Source organism: Lepidochelys kempii, chromosome 12, assembly GCF_965140265.1.
Source record: "Lepidochelys kempii isolate rLepKem1 chromosome 12, rLepKem1.hap2, whole genome shotgun sequence".
In the NCBI taxonomy this organism is placed as follows: domain Eukaryota; kingdom Metazoa; phylum Chordata; order Testudines; family Cheloniidae; genus Lepidochelys; species Lepidochelys kempii.
Genome location: NC_133267.1, coordinates 14,385,133 through 14,400,455, shown reverse-complemented (window position 1 = coordinate 14,400,455; position 15,323 = coordinate 14,385,133). Strand labels below are relative to the sequence as shown.

The following is a 15,323-nucleotide window of genomic DNA, read 5'->3' as shown; positions in this document are numbered from 1 at the left end:
TATTCTAATCTATACCTCAGTGTGGGCGTCATGTGAACAAGTGTCAGTAACTTGCAGTTACTTGCCCTTCCAAAGATGGTTGGGGATCCCAGCTAGATTTCAGGTCTACGTGAGGACAGTTTCTGAGGTGGGTGTGGGGTGGAAAAGATTGAGATTTCCTGGTCTTGAATATTTTCTGTGGTAAAACCAATTCAGCTTTGTGAGCAGATAGTATCATTTTTATAACTAATACCACCTTATCTTGCAGATGTCCAGATACTGCCCTGGCAAGTGTCTCAATCAAAGCCTGCTTCACAATGAAACAATATGAGCACAGGATTAATTCTTTCATACCAGCTGTATCCCAAAATGCTTCAGAGGTCAGTTAATCATTTATACAGTGCCATAAAATTACGTGGCATTTTGCCAGCGTAGAGCTGGAGTTTTTAGTCCTGAGCTGCAGCTAGTGCAAGTGAGAGACAGGGTCAAAGGTGGTTCTAAGCCTAGCCTGGCTAGAGACCAACATGGCCCTCACAGTGTAAGCACCGCTCCGAGTTGTGCTGGTTCTTTTATTTCATAAAATGTTGAGAGCAGAACCGTTTTGCTTCACCGCTCTCTCAGGGTCAGACTGAGCTCCAGTGAAGTCAATGAGAGTCTTTCCACTGACTTCGGTAAGTCATGGATCAGATCCCCATAAGCAAGTAAAATCACAAAGTAAATCATAGGAGGAAAATATGACATGACACACTCTAGTAGGTTAATGAATTTTTTTTTTAATCAACTATTTGCTAGTTCACACAGGAATCACCAACCCTTCTGTTACCAGCTGGCTGAACAACTGTGTCTCAAGGCCTAAGTTTCTTTCAGAGACCAACAAATGTTCGTCACAACAATACTTTACTCCTGAGCTGCATACGATTAGTAACTCATCCTTTGCTTTTCCGCATCTGCGACCCAGGAGAATGTTGCAAGGGGAAACACACAGTTACCAGCCCTTTAACATTCCAGACTTTAATTAATCAGCAGTACTAATAACCCCTCAGTTCAGCTTTTCAAGAAATCACATATTTAATCTGCCTTTCACTTTAACAAAAACCCGTCTTAATAAACTTATTTTCATTTCAGTTTCAGATAGAACAATCTTCAACAGTCACAAAAAGAGGCATAACATGAGATTTGCCACATGGTCTATTATCCCTATTTTTGGCTTTTGAAGAAAGACAACAGTTGCGGTCCTCCTCAACCCCTCCTGTTAAATCTTAAATATCATCCCTACTCAGGGACCCACTTCAGCCTGGACTTAATTTTAAGCATGTGCTTAAGTTTCATTGAAGCCAGAAGGAAGAGGATGGGATTGTGACTCTAGCACCCAGAGATGGGGCCTGAAGGTGTAGCAAATGCATGACCTTCGCACTCGTCCTTGGGTTCATTACACATTATAGGCCATTGGTGTGTGTTTTAGATCTAAGCGGACCGGGCTGGGGTAGGGGGTATTTATTTATCACTGTTAAAGTTTTTTTTTTTTAAATAAGAAAATGAGAATGTACTTAAGCTAAGCACATGATAAATTACTGTCCTGAATAGGGATGGACTCCAACACATAGTTTAGTGCTCTCCTGAATCAGGTCCCCTATATAAGGCATGCCACCATATATGCTTTAGTGTCACTATCATCCATCACAAAACTACCAAGCTGAATATTTACCAGAATGTGTCACTTTTTGGATACTATCCAAAACATATCTGCAGTGAGAATTATCACTTGGAATGGTTTTGTTTTTCTAGGTGTTCTCAACCAAACATGTCAGAGCAGCCCCATTTTTCCTTCATCGTAGTAATTCCTACTTTAATTATCTATTATCACTATTTAGTAGCACCTAGGGTCCAGTCATGATCAGAGTCCCATTGTCCAAAGAACAGAAGATAATCCCTGCCCCAAGGAGTTTATAATCAATAGTCAGGGAAAAGATATACACCAACACCGAAGAAACCAACTGTTCAGAAGTACAGAACTTGTCAGGCCACAATTCCCTCCCCTCCGCCCACCCGCACCCCTCCTGGGTGGTTGCCTGCCATAGCAGGGAACCGGACTCCATTACCCAGTAGGCTCCTTCCAGGCCCACATCCTATTACTATGTTCTAACCTTAATCTTACAGGTGCCCCATTACATTTTGTATGCTCTGCAATAAGTTGGTCCTTCATCAATTCTTCATTGTAGACCTATGACCTTTGGGGTCAATTTTCAAAGGCACTGGTATAAGTTAGGTGCTCAAGTACCAGTTATTTGCAGATCTTGCCCTTCAGCTTTTATAGCCACTACATAGTTCTTATGAAACCCTTTCTGGGTTTGTTAATTGCAAAAAGATTTTCAGTCTGGGATACTCAGTAGAGTGAAAAGCATATCAGCACCCACAAGGCAGCAAAAGCCCATGTACAGCGCCATGGCAACAAATGTGTCCTTTCAATTTGTGCTCTTTTCTCTCTCAATGAAAGCTCTTCACAGGTACCTCCTATAGCAATGCCTTATTCTGCAACTAGTGCAAAAGAAATCAGTGGGACTAAGGAACTGTTTACATGCTTACCAGTGAGGAACTGCCCAAGCAAGGGAAGGTCACAGCCCCCTTTCCAATTCTAGCATAATTTAGAGCCAGCCAAGGATCCACTATGTAGACCAAGCCTCAGGCAAAGGGTCACACTTCTCCTCTCACAGATCGCATGCCGCTCCTTGTCCTCAATATGACCCCTATGTGCGGGGGCCTAGGGTGGCGAGAACTAATCAAGTTCTACACCACCCCAGGAGTCGCTGTCAGGAGGACTGCTCAGCTATTTTGCTCTATGAAAGCAAGGAAGAGCAAACACACCTGGGCCCAAGGTGTCTCGGGAACATTGAGTCTGCCATGTCCCCCCCCAGTTGATTGTTGTAAGTTTTACAAGGAACAACAAATTTTTGGAAGAAAAAAGTTTATGTTCTGCAGCAAGCAGAAGGACGTGTCAGCCCTTTCATTTCTCTGCTCCAGGGCTTGACAAAGCCCTAGCTGGGATGATTTAGTTGGGGATTGGTCCTGCTTTGAGCAGCGGGTTGGACTAGATGACCTCCTGAGGTCCCTTCCAACCCTGATATTCTATGATTCATCAATGCAATTACAAAAAACTGAAAGCAATTTGTAGAATGAGGCTCTCTCCAGCCATATCTGATCTGGACAGTTTTTTACTTAAACACCTACTCAAATAAAAGTTAATTCAAACAGTAGGAGAAGGAATGTTTGGGGTTTGTCAGACTGAAGATGGGGGGGCAGGCAGGACATAGGCAGAGTTCACGTATCTTTGCACCTCCTTGGGATCACACCCCTTTGGTTACAGGGCACATGGAGGGCTGTACAACTAAAACTGGGCTTCCCTGTACAAAGGCTGCGCACATTTGCGGCCACTATGCTCAGAGAACCACAGTGACCGCTCCCTCCTAGTGCACTTGGGAGTGCAAACTGCCCCCAAGGGACTAGAGATAAGGATGGGACCTAGACCCATTTCTTCTCTTCCCACTGTCACAGGGTTCACTCACTGTTAGTGGCACCACCTCCTGGATATCCTGGGGACTAGTTCTGGCCAGGCCTTGCACCCTCCCCCAGCGGTGTCTCTCTAGTCATCCTCTAGCCTTGCAGAGGCTTCTCACCCCAGGAACTACAGCCTCCTCTTCACAACTTAGCGCCCGCCTGCCCCTTGCAGAATACTAAAGTCCCACAACAAATGGGCTCAAGCAGTCTGACTGCTCACTGCCCTGATGGTGCCACTTCATCATGAGCCAGTAGGGGAGTCCAGACCTGCCCTCAAGTCCAGCTCCTAGCTCAGGAACTCCCTGGTCAGCAGCCATGGTCCACACTACCTATGGCTTACTGCTTTTTCCCTGAGCCTTCTCCTGCTATCTGGCTCTCCTCATTCCTCTGGGCTTGTCAGTCCTAAATTCCTTCCTCTTAGGGAAGAGCTATAGGCTAACTACTGACCTATAGCACCAAAAACACCACCCTTCTCCCAAAAAGTATCTACAGACTAGCTCCTCTTTCCTCCCTGCTCCTGGGCTTTATACAGACCACTCCCGTTCCTGCCCAGCTGAGCCTCATTTAATCAACCCCTGTGCCCTGGCTCCTCCTCCAGGTGCAGCCTGGGAAGCTAATTGAGCCTAATTTACCCTCTCAGGGCCTGTGTCGAGAGTACACCCTGTCATACCCACTGTATAATAGGTACTCACTTCCATAACAAATGCATATACACTGGCCATGAACAGATTCAGGCTGGAAATTAGGTTTCTAGCCAGCCAATGGAGGTGTGTGCTCCAGAACAGTCTCCCACTAGGAGTTGTGGGGCCAAACAACTTAATGAGATTTAAGAGCAAGCTGGACAAATGTATGAGTGCATTTGTATGAGGGGGTTGCTTGTGATGGTGGGGAGTAGAGCTCAGCAGCCCTGGGGCTCACTTCTGGTTTTTGTCTCTCAGGTGCCTGGCTGGTGGATTTTCCCCAGGTCAGATTGGCAGGGACAGGATGTGGGTATTGGTCACTTGACAAGATTATCTGGGTACATCTCACAATCTTTTCCCTGCCTTTGTTGGAGCTTCAGGCGCTGGCGTGCCTTGGTCTCTCCTATTCAATCCTGTAGCACATAACAGTCTAGTCTCCTGTGGGCTATAATTCTTTGGTCTAATCTCAATTGTTGGGTTTAACATGCAGGTGCTTGGTGGCCTGTGATATACAGGTCAGACTAGATGAGCTGTTGGTCCCTCTGGCCTAAAACTCCATGAGGATATTCACCTGAGAGCTGCACAGGGGATGTGGTTGGCACCAGCCCTTTCTCTCCCACGCCAACCCTGGGAGAACTTCAAGTTATTGTCTGAGTTGAGAAAGCTTAGGCCAGCACTTTTGTCTATTGGCATATAAAGGATTGAGTATTCCACGTTCCCAGGTTAGCCAAATCCCTTGTTCAATTAGTAAACATCATAAACCACGCTGTGTATTTTAAGCAGGCACCTCTTATTGTTAATAACTATTGTTGAAGTATAATTGCAGTGTAGTTCCATAAAAATGTAATATAACAGTAGCATAATCCAATTAAACAATAGTAATTGTGAATGATTATACAAAATCTCAGTCTTTTTTATGTCTATTTCTAACAGTGAGCTTGTGTACACTATATAAACACCATCTGTAGATAACATAAGACATTCAACTACTATCTGAATACAGATATATAAAAAATGTACCGTTTTTTTTAGCGAGCATCAAGTTAAACAGTTATTTTCTGTAACTTCCTGTAATCTACATTAAATCAACAATTTATTCCTTTAGATTCACTTTCCTACTTCATTGAATCCAGGCTTAGTTACTTGCACCACTTTCTGTTTACTGCAAAAATCTATATGCACAAGCCCTGAATCTCTAACTCCACCTCCGCCAAGCCTTTCCCCAGTATTAAACATTCTTAATTTGCACTTCTGCATTCTGGCCCACGCCCTCTCTGTGTGCAATTATGATTAAGCACTAGAGGTTGACACAGAGCAGTGGTTCCCAAATTTCTTGCAGTGAATAGCTTTTGAGGTGTTTTAGTAGCAGGCTGCTAGTTGTGAATACCAAAGCAGGGTCTTTTCCCTCTGCAGAGGCCCCTTCCTAAGTATAAAGTACAAACAATGAAAATGAAAAGCAATAAAAAAAAAAGACTCTGGTCTCTGAATGCTTTTTAGGGTCAAGCACTAAAACCTCCTTTGACAGCTACACAACCCACACTTGTTCTCCTCAAGAGAATTTGACCTCAAGTGAGGAATTGAACAAAGAGCTTGTTTTGTCTAGAGTAGACAAATACGTTGTTCTAACGCAACAAACAAACTTCAGATAAAACACACAGATAAATGACAGGAGGGGGAAAAAACTCCCAGAGATGAAGCCTCAGTCTGAGCAACCCAATTTGTACAAATTTAAAAAGAGAAAATATTTCTGATTTCATTTGACTTTGCAGTGCACAGCAGAAGGTTAATCAAACTAAAGTATGACATTTCTCCTTTGTTATTGATTAACCAAAGCCAAGTAACATTATCATTTTACTTAATGTACTTAAATCATGAATATTTTCCCAGATGCTCTGCACAGTCACTCTATAGATTTCACTTGAAAGTTGTTTATATGTGAAAGCATAGAGGGTTGATACAAACACTTTGCTGTGATAACAACACAGGCTCATTTCATTTTCTCAGTTCAGCAGGAAATTACCTTTTTCCCCTTGGAATTCTCTCTCTCTTTATAAAAGAATTATTCCTGCATAATTTGAAATTTAAGTGTACTTAAAATGCTGCACTTTTGTACCAGCTTTCACAACAGGCCTGATCCAAAGTTCACTGGAATCAATGGGAGTCTTTCACTGAGTTCTCTGAGCTTTGAAACAGGCCCCAAGTACATTAGAAAACTTTTTTTGATGAGCCAGATTCTCTGCTATCATAAACCCATGGATTTCAGTGTTTCAATGGCATTACATCAGCAGAAAATTTGGCCCAGTGAGTTGTTGAGTGAAATCTTGGCTCCACAGAAACAATGGGAGTTTTGCCATTGATTTCAGTAGTGACCCTTGATTTCACCCACTGACTAATGAAGTTAAAACTGATTATACCATGGGCTGATCCAGCATCCATTGAAGTTAATGGCTAAATCTTCCACTGATTTTAGTGGGAACATGATCAGGCCTGAGGTCAAAGTACCCCATCTAGGTAGCCAGTGTCACTAGTGTCTTCTGATGCATTCCTTAGCTGTGCTATGGATTCTAGTTCTGAAGTGGATTCCCCCATGACTATCTTGCAAGGAACACAGATGGAGCAGCAGAGCTACGCATACATTTATTAATTAATTCACATTGGTCAACTGCTTTGAAAATGAAAAGAACTAACTGGGACAAATTCAGCCTTGGTACCACCCCTCTGATTTGCTCACAACTGATTGTAAGTATTATTGATTTTGTATTGCTATTCTTGTTCAAAGCTGTTTAATTTTTACATGCCAGCTAGTAATCTCTGGCCAGATTTTCCTAGGTGAGGGGAAATTATTTCATGTATTATGAGAGAGAGAGAACAAACCTATCTGTTACAATAAGAAATAGGGAGAAAGTCCATACATCATCATCACCACCATTATTATCTGTATTCTGGTTGTGTCCATAATGGGCTAAATACTGCCCCCACACTAAAGAGACAGTCCCTGCCCTGAAGAGGCTATAATCTAAAATGACAACATATAAAAGGTCAGGAGGGACACAATGAAATATATGCACATTTTTATATATGTTATATACATTATTCTCTTTAATAAATACACATCAGCTATAGCTAGCTGCCTCTCCATTTTTGCCCATTTTCTTGCAGGCATCAAGACAGAAATGGGTCTTGCAGAGGGATTTGGAGGGGGAGAAGCTTCATGGATCTGTTTCAGGTGGGCCTTCCAGATAGTTTGGAAACAGCTGCCAGGACAGTTGTGGGAAAAGCAGGTGGAGAAGGTTGTCATCACTGGCAAAACAGAGAGGATGGTGGGGAGAGCTGGGATAAGAAACAGAACAAAAGTAGGGAGCAGCAGCACTGGAGGGGACCTTGAAGGTTAACATGTAAAGCTTAAACTTGCTGTAGTTTGTAGCACCACTACTAGGCTCGGTAGTATGGTATGACTTTTTTTTCACTCTGCCACTTGGATGTGTCACGATGCTGCTCTTTATAGAACTTTAATCCCGCATCCACTGAAGTCAATGGCAAAACTCTCATTAACCGCGGTGATGCAGGTTTGAACCCTATGGAGGTTCTTTTCCATGACAGTATCTCAGTACCAGCCAGCAGCAACAGCTGCAGAGGCACTGCTGTGCCATGCACCTCTGAACCAGGCTACTTAGCTAAAATGAAACACACTGCAAGTTTACAAGGGTGGGGCCCAGACAGTAAGTTTTATATATTTACTTTGGCACTTCTGAGCCCCACTCTACACTGGGGGGAGGGTCGATCTAAGTTACGCAACGTCAGCTACTTGATAACGTAGCTGAAGTCGACGCGCTTAGATCGACTTACTGTGGTGTCTCGACTGCAATGAGTCGACTGCTGTCACTCCCCTGACAACTCTGGCTGCACCTCTCGCAGCGCTGGAGTACAGGAGTTGATGGGAGAGCGCTCAGGGATTGATTTATCGCGTCTAGACTAGTAGACTAGACATAAACATAGGTGACAGTGGTGATACCTGATTGTAAATTAATTTTGGATGTGTCAGGCAGCTTGCTGTTTTTAATAAAATGATAGCAGTATTCAAATGGCCTAGATATCACAGATATAATTTATTGATGTAAGCCAAAATTTTCAAAAGTTGCCAAATTTTCAGATTTGCTGGACACCCACAGCTCCAATTCAACTGGAGTTAGCAGGTGCAAGGTGCCTTAAGTTAAGTAACCAAAATCACAGGCTATTTTTTAAAAACTGGCTGTATCATACCAAGAAAGTACATTTTGGGAGGTTCACTGAAAGCCAGAAGAAACTTCAAACTGAGACACTTCAAATAGGCAATTATGAAAGGTAGCTACACTTCAGTATACAGAATTTATTTTTTCACTGCTTTATGTTAATGGCAAGTACTTGTTTGCGCTCTGTGCACTTGGGGATGTGTTATTAAAAAGAGAGCTCGGACTTTGAAGCAACAGTACACTTTGAACTTTTCAAATATCACCAGAGACTATAATGCTGCTGTGTTTGGAATATATATTCTCCTCATCTTCATTTTTGTAAAGTCTCTTTATACAGAATTTAAATATTTAGTCAAGACAAGGTCTCTGAGAACTGCGACTAATACCAGTACAAGGACAGACTTTTCAGACCCTTGCACACAGCAATGCAAAACGAACATTGAGTATGACTAAGCATGCAAATAACAAGTTAGATGGTTATTTCACTGCATGGTTATGATGCGTAGTCACTGTCTGAGCATAAAACGGAGGTGTGTATATTTGCCTGCGCATTTGCAAATGAGGCCCTGGAGTGGTTTGGAATCGAAACTAATAAAAGGAAAAAACATCAGCATGGAAAAGTCTTGTTCTGTCTTTCCTTGCTCTATGTTATCTTCAGGATGTTATTATTATTGAAGACTATTTCTGTAAAAGATACATTTTTCAATTAGGTTTTAATTCAGCAAAGCATTTATGCAAATGTGTAACTAAGTATATGAGCAGTCACTTCAATGAAATTACTACTCACATGCTTAAAGTTACACATGTGCTTTACTGGATCAGGGCCTTGGGCTTGTCAACACAAAAAAGTTGCACAACTTTAACTATACCAGTATAGTAATAGAAGTCCAACTACACTAGTGTGGATACAGTTATACTGATAAAAGGTGTTTTTATGAGTATGGCTTATTCCTAGGCCTTCTACCAATGTAATTTTTTCTGTTAAAAAAAAATCACATCTCTGGTCTATGAAGTTAAATCAGTACAAAAACTGTGTGTAGACCGAGCTGGTGGTATAGAAGTTGGAAAAGTTAATGCCCTGTGTGCTTGGACGGAAAACATTATTGAAAATATCCCCTCTCTACTTTGCAGTAGAGATAAATAGAGTGTATATCACAGGTGTACAGTAATTAAATGTCAGAAAAGCTCATCCAAAGCAGTACATCCTTGTTAGATTTCAGTATTTAAAGAAAAAAGAAAAAAAAAACAAACACCTGTCCCTTTTTTCCGTTCCTCAGATGCACCTCGGTATCATGAAACCCAGCCCTCCTCCACCTTCAAAAACAAAAATTCATTTGGCAGCTGAAAATACTTAAGCATTTTTCAGTTGAAGGGATTTTCATTTTTCAAGCTTTTTCATAAGCAAGCAGCTGACTTTTATGAAGTGTTTGTTTTTCTATCCAGTGGCACAGACAAAGCCAAAGATTGATTTTCAAGGGTTTCAACTGCATCGCTAACTTGTGCACTGCACATCAAATGGCCAGTAACACATCGAACTGGGGCTTTGAAAGTGCAAGCACAGTAATAGAATAGGCAATTTAGGCATGCAGTTGCATATACATTTTGTTCACCTAGGGCCAGATCCAGCCTTAGTGTGGCTGCTATGAGTTTTCCCATTTTTTTTTCTATTTATTAAAAGCTGCATCAAGTCGTTAATTTCTTTGAAAATCCAACCCCATCACTGCTGCCAGCACTGATTGAATCCAGGAGTCCTTTGCTCAAGCTATGCTCCTCCAAAACCAGTTTGCGTGGCTAATTTGAATTACCATGTGTTAATGGCTGGTAAGTGATGTACAGTTAGTAAAATATCCTCCCTGTAACTAGACAGGAAGACACCTGTGCATATACATGTACCAAAAGATTTTCTGAACTGTTCTGGCTCTGCTCTAGTGATCCGATTACCAGGTAGAACAAATTCTTTATTTAAATTTCACAGGCAAACCAAAATGCCTGTGCCAAAATGCTGGATGTGTTCTTTACCAATTAGCTTTGTGAATTTAATGTATTCCTCTGATGGTTTAAATTGTGTATTTTGAGAACTACAGAATATTTTGTTAAACAAACAGTACAATTATCCTATTTTACTTTCATCTACTTAGTCTATTAATGCAGGTGACTACTGAGCGTGCATGTTCCTCTAGCAGCAAAACTTAATGTGTACCAAGAGACTACAGTGATAAATTACATGTACATACTGTGTCATATCCAACTAACTCAAATTGACTGTGCTCTGCATTATGCTGTTAGTGCATGGAAGATCAATAAATATGGAGACAATCCAACAAGGCTTTCTCCATTCCCATCCAATTCTAGTAGGTCTGAGACAGATCATGCTACTATGATGTGTGTGCTGCTGCTGAAGGGGGCAGGTGGTGCATAGACACCATTCAAACTTGGCCTATTCAATCCAAACTCCTCTAACTCTCCATTCATGCATAGCAAAACACCATCTGGTCCTATTTTGCCTCCAGCAATCACAGCTGACCAAAAACGATAATAACAGCTGTTGCAAAACAAAAGCCAAACAAAGAGGAGAGGGAAAGGTTAGAATGAAGTCCAGTGCTGAAAAATACTCCATGAAGTGAGAAATGGAAAAGGAGCCATTCAAATATCCAAACCCCATTGAAAAGAGTCAGCACCAGACTGCTGGTTAAACTTGAGATATTTAATCCATCTGTCTAGAAAAATCTTCAAACCACAATGGTCAGGTGATAATATATAGTTGAAATTATGCAGCATAAAAGTATTTAAAGCCTTTGTTCTCCGAGCTGGAAACTAATGACCCCATGTCAGCTAAAAATTAAACCTCCTTATGTTCTTTCATCATATGGCAGCCTAGGTTAATGTGAAAGTAGAATGTAGTTAACTGGGGTGATAAAGTATCTAAAACCTTGGGAAATGAAGGGGGTAGTTAAGTACTTGTTAATGATAGGAGTAAAAACTTTATTTAATAGGTGTATGACACCAAAATCATTAGGCATATTTCCTGTATGAATTGTATATTAACAGTTGTATTTCTGACCTGTAACAGCAAAATTATGTACTCAAACCTGGAGCATATGAATGCTAACTTGTACAATTTGAAACACAAGATGTTCTGCAATATGCTGTTGTGGATCATGTGAAATATAATTTTGTAACAAGCAGGGGGAAAGTAGTTTTCCATGATTCAAATCTTGACATTTAATATATACAGTTCTGCTTAATGATTAATGTTTTTAACTGCAGTAATTAAAACTATTTTTCCTGGAACTGACTATCAATAGTTCAGCAGCACTGAAACAAATGGGATACCACCCAGGATTTATTAAATCATTTAATGAGCGTAATAACACCTGAGTCTAACTGCAAATAGTTGAAAACAGACTTCAGTTGTAATTAACTCTTATTACTAGTGACATTTTCTCAACAATACTTCATAGGTCTTCAAAATGACAATTATAAAACTAATACACAATTACTGTCACATGCAGTTTAGCAATTATTTTTGAAGGCGTTTGTCTAAAGGTTTTAAAATAGACTATAAAATGGTTCCCATTGTTATGTAACGTTGGTTAAAAGTGACACAGAAAAATCTCTCACTGCCAACCTCTGCTGTGACATTTCTAACGCATGCAGACTTCCTCATGTGTGGAATAAACAGTCTTCCTCCGAGATGTAATTAGACATCATAGTAAGACTATTTCGAACACTGGTACCGGTCAACTAACACCTATTACGAAATACTTCAATTTATACACGAATTTTTCTGCTCCAAGAAATCTATAAATTTATAATTAGAATCTCTTGCTGATCAATAGTTGTACATAATAAACAAAGTACCAGATTATGAAATATTGAAAGCTGAATTCATTATTAATAACTCACAACATATAGTAAATCTTCTCACAACTATAACTGCAACTTTTTAGGAATCTATATTCCATTTTGTTGGGTTCTGTCCTGAGCTCAGTAGCCATGGACACCACCTCTAACATGCTCATTCTTTTCAGATGAGGATTCTGCTCAGGCTTGACACTTGCGGTTTTTAATTTTCATTTTATCATAAGCAGTTCTAAATTGTTGCCAGTGGTAATTTGCAATTTTTATCAAGACCTCTTCATTATAGTTTCTGACAGAACAGATGCTGCAATTAATCACGCAAAACAACTGGGGAGTGTGGTCACAGTGCACTCATAGGGCAGCTATTATGGGGAAAGAAATCAGAGAAAGAAAAAGAGTTCTCTTCCTTCTCAAGAGTAAGAATGTATACAAAGCACCAGCATCTTGACACTATAGCAGAGGAAGATTCCAAACCTGCCACATGACATGCTTATGTTCTTTACCCCTAGGTATCACTCAGTGCTCATATGCTAAAATATGCAAATAAGACAAATTGAGATGAGCCTGAATCACAAAGTTCAGGGTTTTTATATCCAGGGTTTTGAATCAGCCTGTTACAGAACTATGGGTCTGTGGCAACAAAATTCTGGGTTTTTTTAAATCCAGAATTTTGACTGAGGACCATTTTGAAATACTACTAGTCTGCCCGATTCTGCTACCTCGTCTCCTCAAGTAGTGCCTTTGATCTTATGTAATATCTGTGTATTGTGACTGTTTTGTAATCCCACCCTCTATACCCTGCCTGTGCAGTTAGTCACAGAGACTCGAAACAAGTCATACGCTGTTCTTCACATGTTTTAACGAGGGCACTTGTACATACACCAGAACTGATCATATGCAGCACCAGCAAACTTTGCACAGTACCTAGTTACACAGTGTGCTTGAGAAAATAAAAATCTGAAGGGAGAAGTAAGTAAGTTTTTAAAGACAGTAGTATTAAAAGTGAACACTTTTTTCTGGTTGTTGCATCAAACACTTCCACTCCACTGGTTTTACGGAAATGTGTTTATTCTATAGCAAGATAAAAGCATTTATTTTAGATAAGCAAAATACAAACAACTTAATTGCTGCTATCATAACTCATAAAAAAGTATAAAACAGCTTAAAAACACAATAAGCAATGTAGCAATTAATAGTTCATGTTACCAGTGTTTACATTAAAGCCTCGTTTATGAAAACTTTACAACACATGATATGAAAAACTTACAACTTTTAAAGAAAATATTTACATTGATTATTCAGATGTGGAGCTTCTTTTAAATATTCTACTGGTATTACAGCATATTAAAACATCTTGCATTTTTTAATCTCAGTTTTTGTAATAACAGTTTTATTTAAGTGCATTTCCCTTTTAAAAATACAGTGTATTAAATCTGAAACTCGTCACTTAAACACAGAATATAATATTCACATTTGTTTTGCAACTGGAATTAACATAATAGGGTAACAGTGTCGATATATATTTTGTTACAAAGTATGGTAGGTTTATTTGGAGAAATCAAAGTGAAAGGATGGGTCAACCATTAAAGTTTAGTCGCTTGCATTTGTTTTTCTGAAGACGTGTAGGAAAGAAAAAATTAAGAGCTTTGGCAAAAATCTGTGATTTACATTATTTTCATGACAAAAAATGCCATCAACTACTCACGTCATACAAGTATGATTGTATGAAATCCAATCATCATTTTACAGGTAGTTACAACTGTGCTTTTAAGGGTTTCATGAGTTTAAACTGCCTCGAAGTGCATTACTCACTTTTTGAGAAAGAAAGGTGACCTTATATAACTCTGAAAGGCCATTTTGCAGTCATAACATCCACGTATTTATCAGGCCATTTTATTCACATATTGTAGGTAAAGCTAAAATAAATTAAAAAGGCCATCACATGAAAAGGAGCACAGCTTATTTTTTATTATTTTTTTTTTTAACAAAATGATGTATAGTCAGCTAAAAGATGATACACAGCTACATTGTAGTTCTTTATTGCCTATCTAATAGACACTTTAGAGGATCGTTTGATCTGTTATGCATCTCTGCATAACTACCATCAACAATTTACAGTTTTCAGCCAAATATGGTTTACCCCTACCCCCTAGATAAATGCAAAACAAGGTTGCAAGAACATTTATCTTCAGAAAATACTAACCTGTGACAGTACTTGAGTCTGTGTTTGGGACGGTATTTGTGACTGGTGCTGCTGAGATGCTGGCTGAGGGCTCCCAATGGCAGGGATGGGGGAGGTCATCTGGGAGGTTACAGGGGAATGCTGCTGAGGAGAAGGCTGGGACTGGTGTTGCATGTGTTGCATTTGCTGCTGCTGCATTTGCTGGAGCTGGAGCTGTTGCAGCTGCTGTTGCATTTGCTGCTGATTGATTTGCTGGTGAAGATGCTGTTGCTGCTGCAAATGTTGCTGCATGTGGTGCTGAAAATGCTGCTGTTGCATTTGTTGCTGGATCTGCTGATGCATTTGATGCTGATGTAGTTGCTGCTGCTGCATTTGCTGCAGCTGCTGCTGCTGCAGTTGTTGCAGCTGGTGCTGCTGGGTTTGCATGGAAGGGCTCACTTGCGATGAAGATGGTGTTGCAACGATATTTGTTCCCATGGAGCTTATCAATGGGGCTGCAATGTTTGCTGGCATGTTTGGTGCAATGGTAACAGAAGCTACAATCTGATTCATTGGCAGTCTCATGGTTAAAGGTTTTGGAGCGATTGCCCTGGGAAGGGATTGTTGGAGAGTCTGAGGAGATGCAGACACCGCTGCATGTTGAGAAAGAGAAGTATTCAGCAGAAGGGAGGATGACAAATTAGTGGACGCCAACGTTTGCTGAACAGACCGTATTGTCTGGGCTTCAGCGGATTCTGCAGCCGCCTGTGTTTAAAAGAGAAATTCAAGAGCTGATATTGGTACAGAGAAGGGCATTATTATCAGGCTCACAAATTATTTGACGTCCCTTTCTGCCCTCAT

General features: G+C 40.4%; 1 protein-coding gene across 4 annotated transcripts in view; it reads right to left on the bottom strand.

Annotated features, from left to right (window-relative positions):
- Nucleotides 1–13,573: 13,573 nt before the first annotated feature.
- The window catches only part of TOX3 (TOX high mobility group box family member 3), a 101,929-nt gene continuing 100,179 nt past the window's right edge, over nt 13,574–15,323 (bottom strand). For all 4 annotated transcript variants that reach the window (XM_073307646.1, XM_073307645.1, XM_073307643.1 and 1 more), the window contains exon 7: nt 13,574–15,227. In XM_073307646.1, coding sequence (XP_073163747.1) covers nt 14,490–15,227 — 738 coding nt within the window. In that variant the 3' untranslated portion in view covers nt 13,574–14,489. The remainder of the gene's footprint in view (nt 15,228–15,323) is intronic.